Here is a 22,643-nt window from a genome sequence, read left to right as displayed (position 1 = left end):
GAATACAAAACTTCCCAACAACAAATGCAATATACTTAAGTTTAACTATATAAAATGTATAACTATTATGAAATCTTCCACATATTAGCTAATTTTATCTCTACTGCTTTTTTTATTTTTGAACATTTCAAAGATTAAGGCCAAGACTCTTTTCTTAAACATCAACCATCCTGTCATAAACTTTATAATCCTTCCCTAATCAACTAATTTTCAAACCTGTCCTAGAAAACATTTCTTCTAGAAATATACTACATTTCTTACTTCAGATTCTAATGATGATAAATTTTAAAACTGAAGCAGCTCACTTTCTTAAGTATTGTTAGTTGCACTAAAAATAAGTTAATTGTAAATTATTACCTCAAAAAATTAGAAGTCAAAGTTACATATTGCCCCAAACACCTCCAATGCCCAATCCACCTACTTTCATCATGAGTTCTTTCGATGTTAAGGGCTCTGCTGTGTTGATTCAAGCTCAGTTGCTGCTCGTGAAGGTCCACAGGAACAGGGTTTATGCCAGTCCCTTCGAGGTATAACCTGATTCGCTGCCTCCATAACCACCTTAGAAAAGTAAAAGAAAAGCAAGTTATGTGAAGAGAGAATAAATGAACTAAGGATCAGACATTATAATAATTTAACCAAATTAAAAAATTGATTTAAAAATACCTATTTATTCAATGAATTATATTAAAAAAATCTAAAACCCACAGGTTCCTGCTCAAAGACATTTGAGTATTTACTTCTCTTTTCAATTATAATGGAAATATCTAGTGTGTTTGTACAAAATCTCCAAAGTAACTCAAATTAAGTTAGACTCTTTATCAAGAACCCATTAAGTCCAAGACACTGAACTAGATATAGCTTGTGTTTTGCTCAGCAAAAAAATATTTTAAAAAGAGCATTCCAAAATGAAAATATTATGTTAAGATAGTTGTGTTAAAAAAAAACCTCTCCCCCCAAATTTTTAATGACAAGGTTTTTCTTTAAAAAAAAGAAATAAAGAAGTTAAAAATAACAAATATCACATTTTTTATTACACTTAAAAATTTAAATAACATTTTTAATAAAAGAAAAAAATCAGGTTTATTTAAAAATCAGTAATTGTATCAAAAGCCAATGGGATAGATCCAGCTAGACAAGTATACAAAAATACTCTATAAATTAGTTGTTTCTAGACTTGCCATACTTCTGAAATGATAGAAACTAGAATTATTGGTGATAAAATAATTCTCGAAAAGTCAAGCAGAACTAACACAACTTCACAAATATCTGGGGAAAAAGCTTTCCTCAACTATAAAATTTAATCCAAGTAAGAAAATAAAATGGCTTTTATATAATTTATATAGTCCAACCTGGCTCTCAGAAATATAACTGGCCATCCCCACCACATCTCCTCCCTCCACCTTCCTCTTTTCATGATGGTCTGCCCAGTGAACAGATTAAGTAAAAGAAATATTTTTTAAAAAATTCCATCACCACTGCTTTAAAAATACTTATATGTAAGACAAAGATACCAGGAACCTCAGCATAACTGGATTAAATCTAACCCTCAGTCGTTGCTAGATGGGAGATGAAGATACAAAGGGCAAAATCTCAGAATTTGAACACTTAATTTTAGCCAACAGTTGTAACTATCTTTCTAACAAACTGATAAGGACATGCAACAAGGTTAAGAAAGTAGAGACATGGCTCATATCTCACTGAAGGAGAAAAACCTTGATTTGCAATTACATTACAGGATAAGCAACATTTGTCAGGGCTTTTCTCTATAGTTCCAAAGGGACTAGGAGAAGGTAAATTAGATCTTTGACTCAGTTAATGTATTACTTTTTATGGCTACTGTTATAGCTACAGAGTAATCCAAATATCTGATTTATTCTGTTTTTAACAGCATTACTAATGACATAAACTTATTAAAATATTTGTACAAGAACAAAAGTAAGAAATTCCTACCTGAACTCACCACAAGAAAACTTCTGTAAGGCTTCTGGAAAGGAATGTGTATATCGAACAGGCAGACATAAATGACCCTCAGACCTTTATTTTAAGAGGAATTTTTGGGTAGTGTATAGGGAAAAAGAGTTAAAAAAAAAAAAAAGTTAATCAAAAGGTATCACTACACTATAAAAACCAAATATGAAATTCTAAAAATTTCTACTGTATATTTTATTTTCCCCCCACAAAATTGACCGCTTGTGAGTGTCCTCACTTCATGATGTTTGCTAATGTACCCCAGAATGAGTGATCCAAAAGGCCAATACAAAAGCAATTCAAAAGGCAGTATCTAGACTTAGAATCCACACATTATCACACACATATCAAGTACAAAAAAGATCAAACAGAAATAGTAGTCTACATCTAGCTTTAATACCATATTATACAATAATACTTAAGTTTCTATATTATAATGAAACTAAAATAATATTAAATTTGCCATTGATTACCCTGTAAAATTATCTAATGATACAGTGTGCTTGTTATCTTACCTTGAGTTATTTAACTAGTAACTTTGGCAAGTCACTTCACCATTAGCTTCCTCATCTCTAAAACTGTGATAAAACCATCATTCTCAAAAGGTTATTCTGAGGAATAAAGCTATTTATGTGAACATGTTTTGAACCATAATCCCTTTTTAAATGTCATTTAAGATATCCTGAGTCACTAAAAGAAAACAGAGAAAGCTTAATTCAATGTAATCCTTCATTTATTAAAAAAAAAGAATGAAACTCATTCAAGGAGTTCACAGCTTGAATGTGAAAGACAGAAAATTAATAATCACAAATTACAAGATAGTAAGATTGCCTGTAGGTATATATAGGAAGATGAGAGTATACGACTCAATCATCATCATCTATATGATACTTCCCTCTTGAAGAAAAGGTTGAGGGCAAACCTAGCAAAACAAATTACTGATAATAAATGTAATTTTATTAACATTTTTACAAAGTTGTGATGAGTCAATTTCTTTACCTGAGAGGGTCAACATTGAGATTACAAAAGGGCAGGACCAAGTTATTTAAGGTTTTATATTCACTGTAATTCTTCACACAGTGTTAAATATATAAAAGGTATCAACAATCATTTGATAGAATAATAATGGCTGAGGTCAACTTCAAGTCTAAAACACTATAAAGAAAAGACTTTCCCATGAGGTCATATTCAGATATCAGCTAGGTCTGCAGGCATCTGAAGGCTTGACTTGGGCTAGAGGATCCACTTCTAAGGTAACTCACTCACATGGCTGGCAAGCTTGTGCTGGCTGTTGGTAGGAAGCTTCAATTCCTCTTCATGTGAGCCTCTACACAGGACCCCTTTTGAGTGTCCTCACTTCATGTTGGCCGATCTACCCCAGAATGACCGATCCAAAAGGCCAATACAGAAGCAATCCAAAAGGCAGTATCTAGACTTAGAATCCACACATTATCACACCATATTCTATTGGTCACATAGGCCAGCTCTGATTAACTGTTGGGAGGCAGAGAGTACATAAGGGTATAAATAGAAGGAGGCTACCTTGGAGACTGGCTACCACATGTCCCCTATCCCATTTTGAATATTACGTTTTCAAATGTTATAATTATTTACCAGGCTCATAGAGCTGGTTTATAAGGGGGGACCCCCAAAAAACTGGAAATATCTCTTGAAGGACGAGCCCCTTGTAGTACACTTGGTATTTGTTCCCCCAGATCAAATAGTCAACCAAAGGTTTTATCTAGAAGTTTTGAGAAAGTTGTGTCAAGATTTGCGGAAGAAATGTCCTGAGTTGTGGCAAACAGGTGACTGATTCTTCCATCATGACAACATATTCGCCCATTCCACGCTGAGTGTTCAGCAGTTTTTTACCAACAACAGCATGACTCCCATGCCCCACCCTCCCTATTCCTCAGATCTCAACCCTAGCAACTTTTTTTTCTTTGTTTCTCTGGATGAAAAAAGTCCTTAAAGGAGTTTTGCTTGATGTGGAAGAGGTGAAACAAAAAAACGGCAGAAGTACTAAAAGGCATCAAAATTGATGAGTTCAAAAAATGTTCTGAGCAGTGGAAAAGCATCTCAATGGGTATAGTATCAAACAGAGAATACTTTGAAGGTGACTGCAGTTTGAACATGTAACAATAAATACACAATTTTTTATAAATTAATTCTGGGTTTTTTGGGATTTCTCCCTTGAATAATACAGGAGAGACAGAAATTATCTATTTAATTTACATGAGTCCATGTGAGTGAGCTATCTTGAAAGTAGATTACCCAGCATCAAATCTTCAGATGCCTACAGCCCCAGCTGTCACCTGATTATAACCTCATGAGAGATCCAAGTCAAAACCACTCAGTCAAACTGCTCCTGAATTCCTGACATACAGAAACCATGAGAAATAATAAATTATTATTGTCTTAAGCCTCTAAGTTTTGGGATGATTAGGTATTCAGTATTTAAGAACTAATAAAGTGGAGGAAAAAAAACTTAGTTGAACATTAACCTCTGGGTTTTAAAGATTGTGAGACACCACAGTACTTAAGAAAAAGAAGTCAGACAACTTGAATTACAGAAAGAAACTAGGAGGCAATTTAATATATCTGCCTGTGGGCAAGAAGAGAAACCTGTTATCCTAGGCAGCAAACAGAGAATAGTTGGCTGTATTAACACCCTCTGCTTACCAGTTTCAAAGTTCCCACAAGTTTATAAATATCAAGCCAGCTTTTCAAAGGTAAATACAGTTCAATACACAGTATAAAATATGATCACTAAGGCTAAATAAAGAACCTTAACTTAATCATATAAAAAACAGGCCATTAAGAAGTTCTGAAGCCCACATGCATCAACATTGATGGCAATCAAAAATTAATGACTGAATCAATGATCCCATTTACTTACACTCAGGAAAATTTATTCAGCTAGATAGGGGTCCTACCCAGCTCCCAAGATCACTTAATTAATCAATTTTCAAATGTCTATTGCCTACCAACTACGTATAAAACTATGGTAGTAATAGAGAAACTAAAATACAAGTTCCTATACTTAAGGAATTTATAGTCTAATGGAAGAGACAAAGAATTAAGCAGAATATAATATATAGAGATAAGTGGTCTCTGTACAGGGAATTACAGCCCAGGAGAGGCACCAGAGTCTTGAATGAACAAGAACTACAGAAGTGAATAAGTGGTATAAGGGCACTCTTGAAAAAAAACACATACAGGGGCATGAAAAAAAAAAGCATGGGGGGGAGGGACCTTCTGGAGAACTTTTTCACTGACTCTTAATAAACATGCACTGCCGTATATATCAACAAAGTTCCTCACCAGAGCAAAAGTATCTCCATGTGAGCTTCCAGTCATGGTGCCAGTGGATGCTCACACATTTTGCAGTTAAGAATAGCCTTTTAGGAAGGATCCTAGGCTGATCCTAGAAGGGTTTCAAAAGAATACTTTTTTTAGCTGAAAATAGTGTCATGCCTGTGGATGTATGAGGACAGGTGAAACTAGAAAAACAAATAGGCAACAGATGGTGAAAGATCACAAATATTATGCTAAGGAATTTGCAATGTATCCTGAAGTTCATGGGGAAGCCCTAAAAGGCTTTACTTAAGGAATGGATATAAACAGATTTGCACTTTAGAAAGAAGGCTAAGGCAAAGTGTAAAGGAAGGGCTGGAAGGGGAGAAACAGAAAACTACTGCAGTACTTTAAACAACAAACTATAAAGGCCTGAGCTAAGTTTAGTGTCAGTGAGGACAGAAAGAGATAAACTCAAAGGTAAAATCTCTAGAGCTTAGGACCAATCTGATGATAGAGGGAGAGAGAGGTAGTCACAGCTTCAGCACAGGTGATGATTCCACTCATGAATGATAGAGGAAAGGAGAGAAGTTTATTTATAGGCATTATTTCTTTAATACCATTAAATACATTCAAAGTAGAGATCAGTATACAGTGAAAGAGGGGGAAAAGAACACAAGGACAGAGAATAATCAGGGACCAGATAATGTACAGTCTTGTATGTCACAGGTAAGGTGACCAACTCTCTGTATCCTGACTTGCCTGGATCTGACATTTTCCTCAGACACAGGACAATGCTAAAGCTGGGAAAGTTCCAGACAAACCAAAATGAGCTGGTCATCCTATTCATAGTAAATAATTAGATTTTTAGTTAGATAAGGAGTCACTATTAAAAAAATCTCTGACCAGAGAAGTCACATAATATTATTGAATTTTCAAACAACAATCACACTGGCTGCACTGGGGAGAAGACATTGTAAGGGTAAGAATAGAAGCAAGAAAATCAGTGTTGGATATAAAGATTTTGAAGTCCCAGAACCTGAGTTAAAACCATGGGTATTCATCAGCCTCTCTGGGGACAGTACAGAGAATGAAGAAAAAAGCATATGGCACAATATGTAAAAACACCAATATTTAAGCAGTGACCAAATAACAACACCCTTCAAAAGGGATAAAGACAAAGAAGTAGATCACAGAGATAGGAAGAAAGGGGTGTCATAAATGCCAACAAAGTGCAGGTGAAATAAGGAAGCAGTTAGCACCTAAAACTTCCGAGAAATCAAGTCAGACGAGGACTAAAATGTTCAGTAGATTCAGTAACTAGACTATCACTGGTCTGTAAGGCAAAAGGAATGTCAAACATCTGGTTGAAGACAAATCAAGAAGAAACCGCAAAGGTTTAGAAAATAACTGGGAAGTAAGGACACGGAGGTACCAAGCTTGGGGATAAATAAAAGGAAAAGTAACAACCAAGAGAGATACATAGGGTAAAGGACTTATAAAATTTTCTCAAAAAATGGGAAGCCTAAACAAGTCTTTAGGCTAAGAGAAGTCACGTGTGAAGGAAAAGAGAAAAAAAGGAACACGTGACAGAACAAGATTTTATTTATTTATTTTTTATTTATTTATTTTTTTGAGTTGGAATCTCACTCTGTCGCCCAGACAGGAGTGCAGAGATTTTATTTTTAAAGCAAGAGAAAAGCTGAAGAAGTTCTAATCCAGTGACTTTAATTTCCTCTGTGAGAAAAGAGGAGAATTTATCAAAGGAAGAAGGATAAAGGAAGCAAGGAATATACAAAAGTATATAGTAGCCACCACATGGACTGAAGAAGAGATAACTGGGGCTACATGGAAAGATTTTTAGCAACTCCAAGGGTCCAGTCCTAGATGACAGAGACTACAAACTGGAAGTGCTACCGAACTCAAGGTTGTATAATTCTTTTTTCCCAGATGACCTTAGCAGTACCGATATAGAACGGATGATGGTCAGACTGATCCAGGATTGAGCAAAAAGATAATGATAAAAAATACTTATGAAAGTGAATGAAGTGAGACATAACTGTGTAAAGAAAATGGAAGGGATCAAAGTACTGAGAGTCAAAAGGCGGATATAGTGGGATAAGAAAATAAAACCACTGTTAAAGTAAAAGTCTGTGGTCAGAGTAGAATTAAGATTGTAGAGATGAGGGAATTCCAGATGATCATAAAGTACAGGTATGGTCCTGGCTGTGACTGGCTAAACAGAACGACAATAAATATCAGTAAGGCTGGGGAAACAACAAAAAAAGAAAAGTGATAATAGTGTTTGGAGAGGTCTATTCATTAAGTCAATAAAGTCATCTCCCCTCCCAAAAAAACTAGTGGTGGTATAACCAGGAATGTAAATGAGCAACACAAGGAAGGGTAGAAGATGGATCATTATTAACTCATCCCTCTTCAGTACTACCAAAGGTCCCCTAGTACATACTGGTTCAAGAGCTCAGGTCTATTCTGCCACAGATCCTACTCCTAAACCATTTAGGAAGCTAAAATGTGAGGACTGGTCCCTCCCATAATTTTCTACCACTAATGCCAATTAGATGCATATATATTACTCATGCCCGAACTTAAAACTAGATTAAAACAATTAACATAAAAGACATTCCTGCTCAATTCTACATGCCTAGGTATCATCATTAAAATGTTTTTGGAACATAGTTCTAGTGTTCATGGTAGCCAGGAACAATGATGCTTCCACTTAAATATATACTACAGTAAAATTCGTATAGCAACAGAGTCCAGTAATATGATGACAGTAGAATAAATAATAACTTCCAATTTTTAAGAAAATCATAATACATACTATGCAAAGCAAAGCAGAAATGTTTGTATGTATAACCTGCCCCCAAAAAAGAAAGAAAACACAAACATACAAACCAAAAGAACATGTTCCACCTTACCGTTCTGGATCAGTGTTTACTCCTATAACCGGTTTAAGTCTGTCCAAGACTTTACTTGCTGCCAGAAGCATTGTGCCATCACCTAAGAGACATAAGACAGACGATAAAATTTAACCAGGGTTCTGTTATAAATCCTGCTTTTGACTCACTTTGACAACTAGTTTAGTTTTAACAATCACATCCCACCTTGCCAATGGCTTATGGCCTACCCCACTTCCTTTCTACCTACTATATTTTTATATCATCTCTCCTGCTATAATCCAGGATTTTAACAGTGGTAAGACTGAAATTTTAGACAGAATCACTCTTTGCTCGTAGGGGTCTGTCCTGTACATTGTAAAACTGTTTAGCAGCATTCCTATTAGATACCAGTGTACCCCCAAGTTGGTAATCACTGCTGTAATCCCAAAATTTCTATTAGCCAATCCTCTTTTCTTCTCCCATAACACCAGTCCAAATCCATAAACTATTTTAATAAAAACATAACCAACAAAGTTTCCAACGTCAATTTTTTTCCTCCAACAGCTGCTGTCAATTTAAAGCTTTAGAAGGAGTGGTCATTAACTTATTAATAAAGTTTAGGAAAAAAATAAGTGTAAGTATATTGGGACAAAAAAGGGACAACTCTGGCATAAGTAAAACAAAATTAAACCAAAATATAATAACTAAACCATTTAATCATAGTTGAAGTTAAATGCACACCTTAAATATACACACAGAACCTCATAGCAACATCATTAATTTTAAAAGTGGACGGTTATATAAAAGAGATTTATTTTAGGGCAACCTCTTTCAGGTCCCTTCCCATTGTGGGAGATTTTCTGTCTTCTTAATAAATTCTACTTTCAAAAAAAACAAAAGAGAGAGAGAAATATATTTGAAATCTAATTGTAAAAATACAAAAATTTATCTAATGGTAGGACTCTGAAGGCTTCAGGATATCTAGAATAATGTGTATTAAACAGTATTTCCACATTCCAACATCTTTAACCCTATAAAACTATTACCTCCTGCAGCAATGACAGCATCTGCCCATCGAACAGTCTCTTCATCATATTCTCTCCTCTTTACCAGACGAACCTCAATTCCCTCATTCCTAAAAGTAAAAAGTGAAGGTTACATAAAATCTTCACTAGTAGCATATATAAGAGAGGAATGTTTGAGAGGCAGATTACAATGGAGATGTAAAATAAACAAATTTGTCTTATAAGCAAATTGGTATAGAGTTTTATAAAGTTAGCCTCATTTCATTTAATTACAACAGTCACTTGATCCATTATGAAAGTTCAGATGGCACAGGGATAAACTGAGAGTTAATAACTATCCTAAATCTTCATGTGCTTTTAAAAACATTTTTATAACCACTAACAAATAGCACTGTTGATTGGTTAGAATTTTATTTCATCATCTCTACTCTTTCTGCATTTAGTCCCAAATTAACTGAAGTTTGCATAATACTTTTTAGACAGAAGCTTCTGTGATCATTTTTAGACAGCAAAAGAGTATTACAATTAACACCTATGTAATCCACTATTCTGTTTTAAAAATAAAACATGACACAGTTGAAGCCAGGTGTATACTGTATAATGATTACTTCCTGCAGCTATGATTACTTCTCTAGCAGATCAAATAAGTGAAAACATTTGTGAAGTATACAGAGTACAAGAAAAACGTTCTTGCTATTAAATCAGGGCCATGAACCTTGATATAATTTTCTAAAACTAATTTTAAAATGACAATCTTTACTAAAAATCTAAGGATGAGCTGCTGGTACAAAACTGGAAGCCTTGAATATAAAATCCCACCCAAGTCCCCATCCCATAGACTTACCGTAAACTATCTATAATATGCTCTACATTTTTGGTGTGAATATGATGTCGTTCAAGAAGTCCACTGTAGCTAGAGCCTTTCAGTGCAAGCTATATCAAAATAAAAGAAATGTTTTACTATATATTACATATGATGTTATAATATTATGTCTTTAGAAAACCCTGTATAAAAAAAATTTTTGAAGGTACATTTTAATGACTACTCATAAAACCTCCAAGTTCAAATTGAATTACAAAGTCTGATTTCAGAAAATTATAATTTAGCTTTAATGCCAAATACAGTATTAAGTTTTCTGAATCATGTATCAGCAGAATCTCAAGATGTACCTGTTTTACAGCTTGCTTTTTATTTTTTAATGACTTTTTGACATACTGCATATGGTTACTAGACACCCAAAGATATACGAATACTTTTAGAGGCAGTACATGACCTTTGTTCCACTTGGATTTGCTGCTCTCTTGTGTTCAGCTTTATGAACTCTATTTGGAATTTACTTCATGCAATCTAAACAAAGGGCTCATTAGCTCCCTGAGAAGGTGACATTTTAGATATACAGACATATACAAGGGAGGGATCCCCCAAATGAAGTTTATTTATCAAAAATTACGCATTTATTCTTACATGTTTAAACTTGTCACCTTCAAATACTCTCCCCTTGATGCAATACACCTATTGAGACACTTTTTCCACTGCTCAAAACAGTTTTTAACTTGTAAATTTTGATGCCTTTTAGTGGTTCTGCCATTTGTTTTACCTTTTCCACAATGTAAAACATTTCCCTTTAAGGACTTTTTTCACCCAGGAAAACAAAACAAAAAAAGGTCACTCAGGGAGAAATTGGGTGAACAGAGAACATGAGACAGGGGAGCCATGCTGGTTTCGGTCAAAAACTGCTGAACACTCTGCACCAAGGGGACAGGTGTGCTCGTAAATCACCCACCATGAAATGGACAAATGTGTTGAAGGAGTCTCCAAAAAAGTTAACTGAAGACAAAGCAGCCTCTCTCAATGCTAGCTGGTACAATGATGCCGATGGGTTCCTAGAACACTTACCTAGCAGGGAAACCTGTATTACAAAGGGAACTACCCTTCAAAAAATAATTCCAGTTTTTTTGGGGTCCTCCCTCGTATACTTCAAGAATTATTTTTCCTAGTTGATATGAGCAACATTTTATTTGTAAAGTAAAATGTTGAGAGAGAAGTTCAGAAATAATCTCAGTGAACAACCATTTAATCACCAAGTAGAAAATTTGTCTACTGGCGTGAATGTAAGAATTCAAAAGCATGTTCTCTTTATTTTCTTTCCTCCTCTAAGTTTCTTTATACCTTTTTTTTTTTTTTTTTTTTGAGACAAGATTTCCCTCCCTTGCCCACAGTGGTCTTCTACTCCTGGGCTCAAGCAATCCTGTTTGCTCAGCCTTCTAAGTAGCCAGGATTACAGTAGCCAGAATTACAGAGCCACTACACCCAGCTTATACCTTTTCTCTTTATGATATCTGTACCTGTCCCATGTATAATTGCTTTTGTTTTAAGTACTTACTGTATTATAATGCAAAACAAACCTTTAGATGTTTTATATCTATTTTATAACATTTTATGTTATAAAATATAATATTTTATCTGTATTTTACTTTTTAAAGGTTACAAAGATAATACTAACAACATGGAAGATACATAGTTAAAGAAAATTAAGGTTAAATATAACTTGATGACTACAAGATCATCAGTGCTAATATTTCGATACCTACCTTCCCCTTCTTTTGTCTATGAATACTGGGTTAAGAGTTTTAAAATAGTCTTGCCCCCACTCTATAAAGAGAAATGTACATTCCTCAAAAGAGGAGCTGAGGAAGCATTTGGCTACTGTGAAAAAACATAACTTGCAAAGATACACTAGATCAGATAGCCAGTGCAACACCTCAATGCCTAGCCACAAGTCTTATTATTCAGACAAAGCAAATCAATGTCAAGAATTTGTTTTAGAGGAAAGCAGTGACCAAGACTCGCTCTCTCTCCCTCAGTCCCATCCTGGCTCTTCCCATCGTTGTGTTGGATTGCCTGTTCACTGAAACAGCTACTGCTGGTGCTGTCACCACAGCTGCTCCAGCCACTACTGCCAATAACCCCATCCCAAAGCCTGTTAATTATTCCTCATTGCATTTGCCACATCTAAAATTATCCTTTTTTAAAATCTATTTGACTCCCCTTACTAGAATATAAGTACCATGAGAACAGTGGTCTTACTTAGCTTGTTCACCACTGTACCTCAGGGCCTAAGTACTGGCTAAGTATCTGTAAGTGAACTCACTCATGCATGCTACAGAAAAACAGATGCTAAAAAGGGTAACACAGCTAAGTGACAATAGTGTGCAAAACAGGCCATCTTTACCTGGTCAGAACCTAGACAAGGCATATTAGTTACCATAGTATATTACTTTGGTATAATAATTATCTTTCATGATCCCATTTGAGGAATGAGTACTTCACAAACCTAGAAATTACGTTCTAAAAAATTAAATGTATTCATCCAAATATTTGAGTGCCTCTACTGTGTTCATTTAAATATTAATTTAAATCAGTCAAACGTATTAAATGGGACACTAGAAACTACCAAGGACAATGAGAACTAATTCAGATGTACAATGAGTCCATTACAATAGTTACATCAAATGTACCACTTCTAGCCTGCTATAAACAAAACGTAAGGTTAGCTGGCCCTCATACCTCAGTTCTCTGTCCATATTTTTTAAACTTACATTCCAATATTTGATTTTGACAATATGGAACATGTACCCAGGAAAAAAGGACATAAATCCTGTAAATTCTAGACTGGTGGTTCAGAAAACTGTGTTTACTTCTTGGTTCTCAGCAAGCTCCAGAAAATTAAGATACTCAGTTGAGTGTTTGGGAACTTTGGTTCGAAATGGTAAAGGGGTTTAACTTTGTGGAGGAAAAAGTTTTGGAAAATTAACAAAAAACTTCAAGTTTTCTAAGATTGCTAGCAACACAAAAATTCCTAAAATTCCAAATCAAAATACAAAGTTCATTTAGCATCAGAATACTTAACACTGAAGCAGAAATGTCATTTCATAAATTCTTATTCCCACTCAAATTGCTTCTTGTGAACTAAATTTTCTAATAAGTCATGCTCAACATTCACTTCTTAATATAAATTCTTATATTAATTATTTTATTTAAATTATCGTGCTGGTTGGGTTACTGATCTTCACTAACATGAACTGGCTAAACTAGGCAGACAAACAAGGCATTTAAGAAAATCACTTTGTAAACAGCATCAATTACAAAGTCTTAAATCACTACTCAGTCAGCTCTTATATTTGTTTAAAAAGTAATATGCAAAAGCTGTTAAGAATTTCTAGCTACATCCCTGAATATAACAAGACTTCAAATATCTACAATCAAACCTTAAACCAGACAAAAATAAGAACTCATGAATTCTTGTAAAATGTCTCATAGTTAAAAGTTTAGAGAAATTACTGAGATTTAGAACACATCCATATTCTCTGCAATGTTACACAACATTAGGTATTAGTAGCAAGTCTTTAATATCTTATTTTTCCCAAAAACTTGTTAGTTCTTCTCTATATTAATAAATAGTCACCAGGACACTTGGAAAAAGCAGGTGACTCTAAAAGGTCTATAGACAGACGCATTTCAGTATAAGCAACAGTTTCTCCTACAAAATCTCCAAAAGTCAAGATAACTTCTCACATAGCTCTGATGCTAAAACACAGGGAAAAAAAGCAAAATTCCAAATGGAGAGATTTAGCAGCACACTTTAAGATCAGATGTAACAGTCATACTATTTTCTAAGTGGTCTATATAACACTAATAAATTATCACAGATATTTTTTACTTGACCCAAATTGAATTTATTGCAATTACAAAGACTTGTTTTACTAGTCACTTGAATACTGCTATTTTGTGCTCTATGTAATTTCCATGAAAGCCCAATAAAGGAAGGAGCTATGTATTTTTAAATTTTAACCCATAAGAAATGCACAGACTTTTGAGACAATGACAGATTTGGTATATAAACTCACTAGGCATAATTTAAGCACCTTTATAAGCATATCACCTAACTAAATGTAACACTATGACTCAAAATTGCCTTAAAAGGGTCAATGGTGCCTAATTAAAAGCTAGAAAGTCAATTCTTCATCGCCAGTATGATCAGGCCTGTGCACCAAACCCTAAAGATGTCTTCAGATATATTTGGTGTTTATCTTGGAGCATTTCTGTTCCACTGATGCTCTCAGGCTCTCGCCTTCCTTTTTCCCATCATTCTATTTCTGCATTCCTCTTGTTAAATCTGTTACCTTCTCCCTTACATGTTAGTATTCTCAAAGTTCCATCTTTGGCTTCCTTATCTGCTCTCACTTCATTTTCCTGAGTTATCTCCCCACTCCAAGGACTTTACCTATCAAGTACACACCAGTAGCCTTGAAATCTATACTGTTAGTCCAAGCCTCTCTCTTATCTATAGCTCAAATTTTCAAATCCTTCATATCCATCCACAGGTAGTTCAAATACCTCCCCAAAACCATCTAAACCTGACTATATACTCCCTTTTCAAATCTGCTTTTCTGAGTCCCATTTGTATTAACATTATATTATTTAATAATAGCAACATTTACTTAGGCAACAGAATAAACTCAGGTGTTACCTTTAAGTCTTCCCTCCCAATTTCCACAGCAGGTCAATGGTAAAGACCAATAATTACATTCGTAAAGTGGTTCTCCAGTCTGTGTCCTTTACATTCATGCTGCCACCACATCAATCCTTATCTGGACCAATACAAAAGCTTGGCTCCAGATGTTCCTTCTTTAAAAGTCACTGTCTAATTCCCATCCCCCAACTAACCTAACCACTACCCCCCAGAAGCCTGTTTTCATACTATTTCCCAAAATGTGAAGTCTTAGAAAAATTGACCCTCATCACCCTATTCCTATGGGAAAAGACAGAGGCTGAGCAAGGTGGAATTCTACCTAGAGTTTGAAAACCACTAAGAGTTAAAACTAATTCCCTAACATGACGCTTAACACCTGTATAAGGTCCAGCTATCTATTTAGCCTCAATATACTTACTCTTGAGCAATGATTTTCAAACTGCCCTTGCAGTGCAGTATAAGTTGGTCACAATTTAATGATCACAGCCAGCATTACTGTTAAATAGAAAATAAAATATACTACATGTGGCAAGGTTAAATTGTTTCCTGTTGTCTTGTATTTCAAATATAAGTACTGTGTCACAATGTATGATATCTCTGACTGTGGATCACAGTCAAAAAAAGTTTTCAGTTCTTTTTGTTGGCTGTAAGATGAACTTCACCCAAGTATTGCTAGCACTGTTCTCTCCCCTTCAAACAAATTATTTTGTATTCTTCAATATTTCATTCAAATATCCTAAAATTAAAACATGTCATTTCATCCTCATCACATTGGCAAAAATGTTAAAATCTACTAAGTGCTGACGAGAGCATGGGGATTCAAAGACTCATTTCAATATTTATGAAAAAAAATTATTTTTACTATTTTTTTTTTCTTTTTTTGAGTTTGAGTCTCACTCAGTCGCCCAGACTGGAGTGCAGTGGCCGCTCCTGGCCACGGCAGCCTCGACCTGCTGGGCTCCGGCGATCCTTCCTTCTCAGCCTTCCAAATAGCTGGAACTATAGGCGTGCGCTACCACACCCGGCTGATTTTTTGATTTATTGCAGAGATGAGGTCTCGCCTGCCCAGGCGGGTCTTGAACCCGCGGGCTCAGGCAATCCACTCACCTCAGCCTCCCAAGGCGCGGAATTACAGGCTGAGCCACCGAGTCCGGCTTATTTTACTTATAACTGCAACATTTTTTTAACAGTGGAAAAACTGAAACAACCTAATTATCTAAATAATGAAATACCATATAACAGTTAAGATGAATTAACATGTATCAACATAGATAAATTTTGAAACCAATAGTAAATAAAAGCGAACTCCTAAAGAATGGGCACATTTTCTAAAAAATATCATTATATTTTGTGTACCTTTTTAAAGACACACAAAATAGTGTCATACTTGTTTAGATTTTCAGTTATGAAATATTTCAAATATATGGAAAGGTTCAGAAAGTAGCAAGACACCTGTGTATTTCACTACCTATTAATACAGTCATATTAATAAATGTAAAACCATATGCATGAGAATAATACACATAACTTCAGTCCAGTGGTTACCTCTGAGGAGGCAGTGAGGGGGAAAATGTTGAATGAATGGGACATTTGTCGTAATTGTGACTTTTTCTTTTTAAAAAATATGAAGCAAATAGGGCAAAATATTAATATCTATTGAGTAGGTAGGTAGTGCACAGGTGTCTTGTTACTCTCTGAAACATTTTTATATGTTTAAACATTACATAACTGAAAATCTAAACTTTAAAAAGATGGTGGCTCAGTCTGTAATCCCAGCACTTTGGGAGGCTGAGGCAAGTGGATTGCCTGAGCCCACAGGTTTGAGACCAGCACGGGCCACTTGGCGATCCTCATCTCTACAGTAAATCAAAAATTAGCCGGGCATGGTAGTGCGTGCCTGTAGTTCCGGCTACTTGGAAGGCTGAGGCGGAAGGATTGCAGGATCCCACCAGGTCAACGCTGAGGTGGCCGGGAGTGTGCCACTGCACTCCAGTCTGGGTGACAGAGAGAGACTCCAACTCAAAAAAAAAAAAAAAAAAATCTACTTAAAAGTTGAAAACAAAAATGGATCTTTTCTCTCCTTCACAAAAGCATGGTTAAAGCCAATATATTTTTAATTTACTTCAGTGACCTTAGTAAAGGAATTTATTTTGGAATAACCAAATCAGTGCCATTAAAAGTATGTAATATAAATAAGTGAAATGTACATAATAACCATTTTGAAGCTGAAAAATTAGGATTATGCAGCTTTGAGTTCAGTACATAAATTATCAACTATTTAACTTGATCTTCCTAAAAATTATGTAAAAACAAAAAAACACATATTATTTACATATTTTAAAGCCAAATGGGATGATACAAAGAGAGAGGTTAGGTTACTGGTTCAAGTTTACAAAGCTAGTACACCATTGATTCAGTATCAAAACTCTGACTTCCTGTTCTTAATCCAGGTTTTGTCTACTATGTCATGCCCATGCAGCCACATGTGACTAACATTCCTACGTTATCCATATATTTTAATCCTGCTTAAGAACTAAATACTCATTAGGCCACTAAACCTCAATTATGATGACTAAGTTACATAGATAAAGAACTATTCTATTCTTTATCACAACCTAATTCTATCAACTTTCAATTAGGAAGACAATAGCCAACAGCTGAGCCCTCCTTGAATGCAAATATTTTACAAAGGCTGGTCTAACTTCCTGAACAATCCACATCTGGTGGTTTACGATAAAGAAAAGGAATATATATGTAATAAATTTTCCTAAACCATGAAATAACTGGCACACTTGCTGATATTTTGAAATAACACACTTCTGTTATATACTATAAAGTTCACCCATAGTAAAATAAAGTCAACTTATACTTTACTAGTTGAGAAGTTATTAATGTACATCAATAAATGCTTTTATCTAACAGAACTTAATTAATATAATTAAAAATATAGGAAAAGTGATCACAGTAAAAAAAAGTTATGTTACTTGCAATTTCATGACTGGTCACTTATTTGTAGTTTTTAAAACCTCCCCCAGGTAATGCTGATATACTGTGAAGGTTCAGGGCTCTGAAGCACATTGGTCAGTGATTCTCTAATGGTGGCATTTCTGCTACTAAGATACTCAATCCTTTTACATTGTTATGTCGTTTTACATTCTATTTTACTGCAAATATTTATGGAAGGGAGTACACCTTAAGCTTCTACTTTCTAAGTTGTGTTCCACAGAATTTAAACGTTTTCTGCAAAACATACACACACAAAACAAAAAACCATGGTCAAATAAAAATCATCTTTTGTTTGGCTCATGTTTTTCAAAGATATTTAACCTGATATTTAACCTGAAACTCTTTACAAGAATCCACATTGGTAACCTCTGCCTAAAGCTTTCAGCAGCTAACATCTCAAAAGTTGACAGCTGTTAACAAGGCCCTGGACTGGAAGAAAGCTGGTCCCTAGGCTCAGGGAGGAAAAAAACTAAAAATGACCTTAACATCAAAAATATTTCACTACCATTTTTAGTGGGGGTATAAGGGTGGAGAGGATAATGCATGAGATGCAGTCTTGCTCTCAAAGAGTTTACAGTCTAGAGAATAAAACAACCACAGGTAAGTACTACGAAGATACAGTAAGAATGCCTAACTCAACCTTGTCAGAGGCAGGGGCACAACAAGGTTACCAAAGATGGCATCCTGAGAGAGTGATGTTTGAGTCTGACCTCAAAAAAAGAACAGGAATTGGTTAGAGGATAGAGAAGAGCATTCAAAGCAAAGGGGCCTACAAAAGTAAAAACACTGATAAATGCAAATTCAGCCATCCTGAAATACCATTTTTATCTACCAGGCTGGCAAAGACCCCAAATTTGATAACCTATTTAGGGAAAAAGTTACCCCCATACATATCCTCCTCTCCTGGAGACAATTAAGTAATATCTATTAAAATTTAATATGCACATGCCTTTTGACTCAGTAATTCCACTTTTAGGTATTTATCTTACAGCTGGATTTACATGCATATGAACACAAATGTTAATCATTTCAGAATGTATTTAATAAAAGAATAAATTAAGGCACACAATGGCATAATATAAATATCAAAATAAAGAATGAGAATGCTCTTTTATCTCAGAAAATATTATTAAGTCAAAAAAGGTGCAGAATAGCTTAAATAGTGTGCTAGTGAATAAAAAAGGAATGGGGCAAAGAAAAACAAAATTTCACTGTGTTGATTCGTGTATATATATATATATATAGAGAGAGAGAGAGAGAGAGAGAGAGAGAGAGAGAGATTATTTCTGGAAGGTAATACCAGAAACTAGTAATACCAATTTTGGAGACAAAAACAATGACAAGTGACAGGAATATGAGAAAGATTTTTCACTGTATATCAGTCTGTATCTTTTACATTGTGAACCATTTTATGTGTTACTGACCCATAAATAAATCATACTAAATCATCAAAACATCTAATGGAAATTAAAACTGCCGGAATATAAAGTTCAAGGTAAGAACCGACCAGAAATGAAGCTCAACCCAGTTCAGAAAAGGACTTATTTGGCATACTAAGGATCATGAACTTTAGCCCATAACAATGTTTCTCAAAGTGTGATCTGGGCACTGCTTGCAAACCTGGAGAGCTGATTAAAAATGCAGGTCTCTGTAATTCAGCCAGAGTCAAAGATGTTAGGACTGTGGCTCAGAAAACCAAAGTCTGAGAATTTTCCACACTGAATCAGAATCTTGGGGGCTAAGGTTCAGGCACTTGTATTTCAATAAATTCCTAGGTGAGTAAAGGTTATGGAAAGCTTCTAAAGAGTTCTAGGCAGTGGAGTGAAATGGCCAGATGTTCATTTCAGATAGACCACTCTGGTGACTGTGTCTGGAAGATCTGAGAGGAGCAAGATTGAGTTAGAAGGCTCTGGCAGTACTCCAGATCACTTCTTTAATTTCATAAATAATCATACTATATACAATACACTTAGTGCATACCATGTGGCAAAAGTATTATCTGCCCAAAAGGAAACAAAATCCAAAGTGCTACACCTCCCAAATCAGCTAAGAAGGCAGTAAGTAGGAATTATTTAATCCAATATAGAGCAGACTATTAAATAAAATTATTTTATCCCATTATGAATTTAAATTTTAAAAAACTAAAAATGGGAACCATTAAAGAGAGTTGCCTCTTAAATTGTAAGTCTTGTAATGGAGACAAGGAGGCTAGAAACTACTGACTTCTTATTTGGTACATATTAAAAAACGTTTAAATAAAATCTTCTTTTGACCAATAATGTGTGTTTCTGGTATCAAAATCCTTTTCAAGTCAGTTTTGTTTCTTCTGAGAAGTAAAATGTGTGACTAGAAATCCTGGATCGCAAGTCATTGGTCAGTCAGTGGGGGGAAAAGACAAAAGCAATGTTGCCAACATGAAAGAGTAACTGAAAGCCAAAACTTTGGCCCAGCTTAAAGACGCTGTACATGTTTCATTAACCAAAACTTATTTCCTCTAATTGTTTATGTTTCTACAAAGTTGGAAGATCAGGAGGCTTCAGGGTATAAAGTTATACAGGCACTCCAACCCTCATCTTCCATTTGCATTTTAACAAATATCCTAATAGACCTATTTTGCATTAGAAAACAACCACAACAAAAGAGAATGCTTTGATACAAAACCAAGTTACCATGACACTACAGACCTAGCAGCCATGGTGAACACTCAAGCACTGGGTGCTTTATTTCTTATTCACATGATTCATATACCTTAGTATTTTTTTACCCCAATATAGTGTACAATATTAATCACCTTATCACTGTTACCAACACTTCACACAACCCAGTATTCTTTGGCTCACTCCTGATCACTCATCTGGGCTACACTTCCAATGCACTGCATTCTGAGTACCAGCTTAATATTATTGATAACACAAATCCAATAAAACTATAAAAACAACATCAACAAATACTATTCCACTGTCTTGCAATTACAAAACCGTGTATTCTATAGTCCAGAAGTTTTACTTCAAAGGTTTCTTATCCCAAAGCATTACCTAGCAACAGACAAATATTTACTTATTAGAGATTTCTCCACTCAGGGTGGGTACACTAGGTAGTTTGAGTTTTAAATACTTATTGATTTTGCCTACATTTTAAAAGTTTTTTGTTAGTGGCAATCTAGTTCAGAGGTCCAAGAGTTAATGCTAATTGAGATGCCACCCATTTTCTCTAGGCCTTGATAAAGTTATCTAGAGTTTCAAAATGCCAACACTAGAAAGGACCTTGGAGGTTATCTAGTATAAGGCCAGCATTTCACATAATGAACTAGATGAAAGCATTTTTAAAACAGACAATACTACACAAAAAGTATCATTTTTCACCCAAGCCCAGAGAAGTTAAAAACACATAGGAAGTTAACCACGCAGAACAAAGGCCTAAAACTCTGAGCTCCTCACCCATAATCACACCCTCTGAACATGCCAATTGAGTGTACTATTTTAATTTGTTGTGAAAGGCTTCAGAAAAACTGTATGAAGAACATATTTATGCATGATGGCATTTGACAACTTCTCAAAGCTAGACCTTGAAAAATTAAGAGTATAGCCCAAAGGACACACCCCTTTCCCAAAACAGAAACAATGTATCTTCTTCTGGCATTAACTATTTCTTGCCTTCCCACAACTTCAGTTCCTAACACAAACTCAACTACCCTAACCTCCTGTTCAAACTGTTGATTCACACTTTAAATGATGCAAGTGTGCTCTATAAGCCACTACCTTCAAACACCTAAGAACAAGAAAGAAAATAAATCTGCACCTAGACTACCATCAGGTGAATGCAAGGGCCCTCTTCAATTAACCCACCAAAGAAGCAAGATCTTTAATGTTGACAATAGATTTGCTACTTAAGCAAAGATGATTTACAATTTCATTTTGACATCTCTGCAAAATAACTTCGCTGAAGATTATGTAGGATACCAAACATTTAGGACAAGCTGTCTACTCATGCACAGAAGTCAACTAGATTATGATTACATGCAATTAATTCCAAAGTCTTGGTGCACAGTGTAGTAAACAATTAGAGATTTCCAACAGATTTTTCTGGACATAGTGCTCATGGTAGTACTGGTCACGCTCCTCTTCCTCAAGTTGGTGGATGAAGGTGTGGGAACAGAAACATTTTTTTTTTAAAGGGGGGGTGTGGAGTGTGGAGTAAGAGGAAGATCCCCAGGTTTTTTTTCCCCCCTTGGATTTATATACTTTGCAAATATAGCAATAAATATGTCAAATATAGTTTACTGTGAAGGTATTGCTACATTACAGCCAGAGGCTTTTTCTTTCATACATTACCTGGTACACTTGCCCCTTGTCTGATATTTCCACTTATCATATATTCAAGTCCCAAATTTTCTCCCCTGCCCTTTTCAGCTCCAAAGACAAGTGCTTTTAAAACACACTGCTAGAACCTTGTCTAAGCATCAAGTTCCACCATGGAAAAGCCTCGTCCCAAAGGGCTTTCCAGAGCGCCCAGGCCTCAACAGAGAAAAAGGGGGTGTGTCCGCAGCAGAGCGGTCCATTTTTCTGTGGGCCTCAGCGACGCCCCGGGGGCCTCCTTTCCCGGGGCTGCCTGGGGAGCTGTTTCCAGAGCGTCCACAACTCAGGCCACCGGCCCAGTTGCTCGGGGTGGGTCACAACAGGGGTTGGGGGGGGGGGGGAGAGCACACGCGATTCCCCAAACCTCTCACCCTCGGGGGCCATTGAGCAGGCCCTCTTCCTCCACCGAAGGCTTCCTCCTGGCGCCCCAGCCTTGGAGGTCTCCGCAGTAACACTGACCCTCTTCCCCCGCCCCATATACCCGCCACCAACAGAGCAAGAGGGGCCTCCCGACGAAGCCACAGGGAGTGGGAGCTGCGAGAAAGGCAGGCGGGGCAT

At 35.7% G+C, this 22,643-nt stretch overlaps 1 protein-coding gene across 4 annotated transcripts in view; it reads right to left on the bottom strand.

Moving 5' to 3' along the window:
* The window catches only part of NADK2 (NAD kinase 2, mitochondrial), a 49,509-nt gene that overhangs the window by 25,960 nt on the left and 906 nt on the right, over positions 1-22,643 (bottom strand). For all 4 annotated transcript variants that reach the window (XM_021708859.1, XM_021708858.1, XM_008050580.1 and 1 more), the window contains exons 2-6: positions 10,035-10,123; positions 9,212-9,300; positions 8,205-8,286; positions 1,951-2,034; positions 422-558 (exon numbers count right to left, since the gene is read on the bottom strand). In XM_021708859.1, coding sequence (XP_021564534.1) covers positions 422-558; positions 1,951-2,034; positions 8,205-8,275 — 292 coding nt within the window. In that variant the 5' untranslated portion in view covers positions 8,276-8,286; positions 9,212-9,300; positions 10,035-10,123. The remainder of the gene's footprint in view (positions 1-421; positions 559-1,950; positions 2,035-8,204; positions 8,287-9,211; positions 9,301-10,034; positions 10,124-22,643) is intronic.

Source organism: Carlito syrichta, unplaced genomic scaffold (assembly GCF_000164805.1).
Source record: "Carlito syrichta isolate Samal-C Ts95f unplaced genomic scaffold, Tarsius_syrichta-2.0.1 Scaffold152793, whole genome shotgun sequence".
Classification (NCBI taxonomy): domain Eukaryota; kingdom Metazoa; phylum Chordata; class Mammalia; order Primates; family Tarsiidae; genus Carlito; species Carlito syrichta.
Note: the sequence above shows the minus strand (reverse complement) of the source record. Positions and strands in the feature narration are given on the sequence as shown.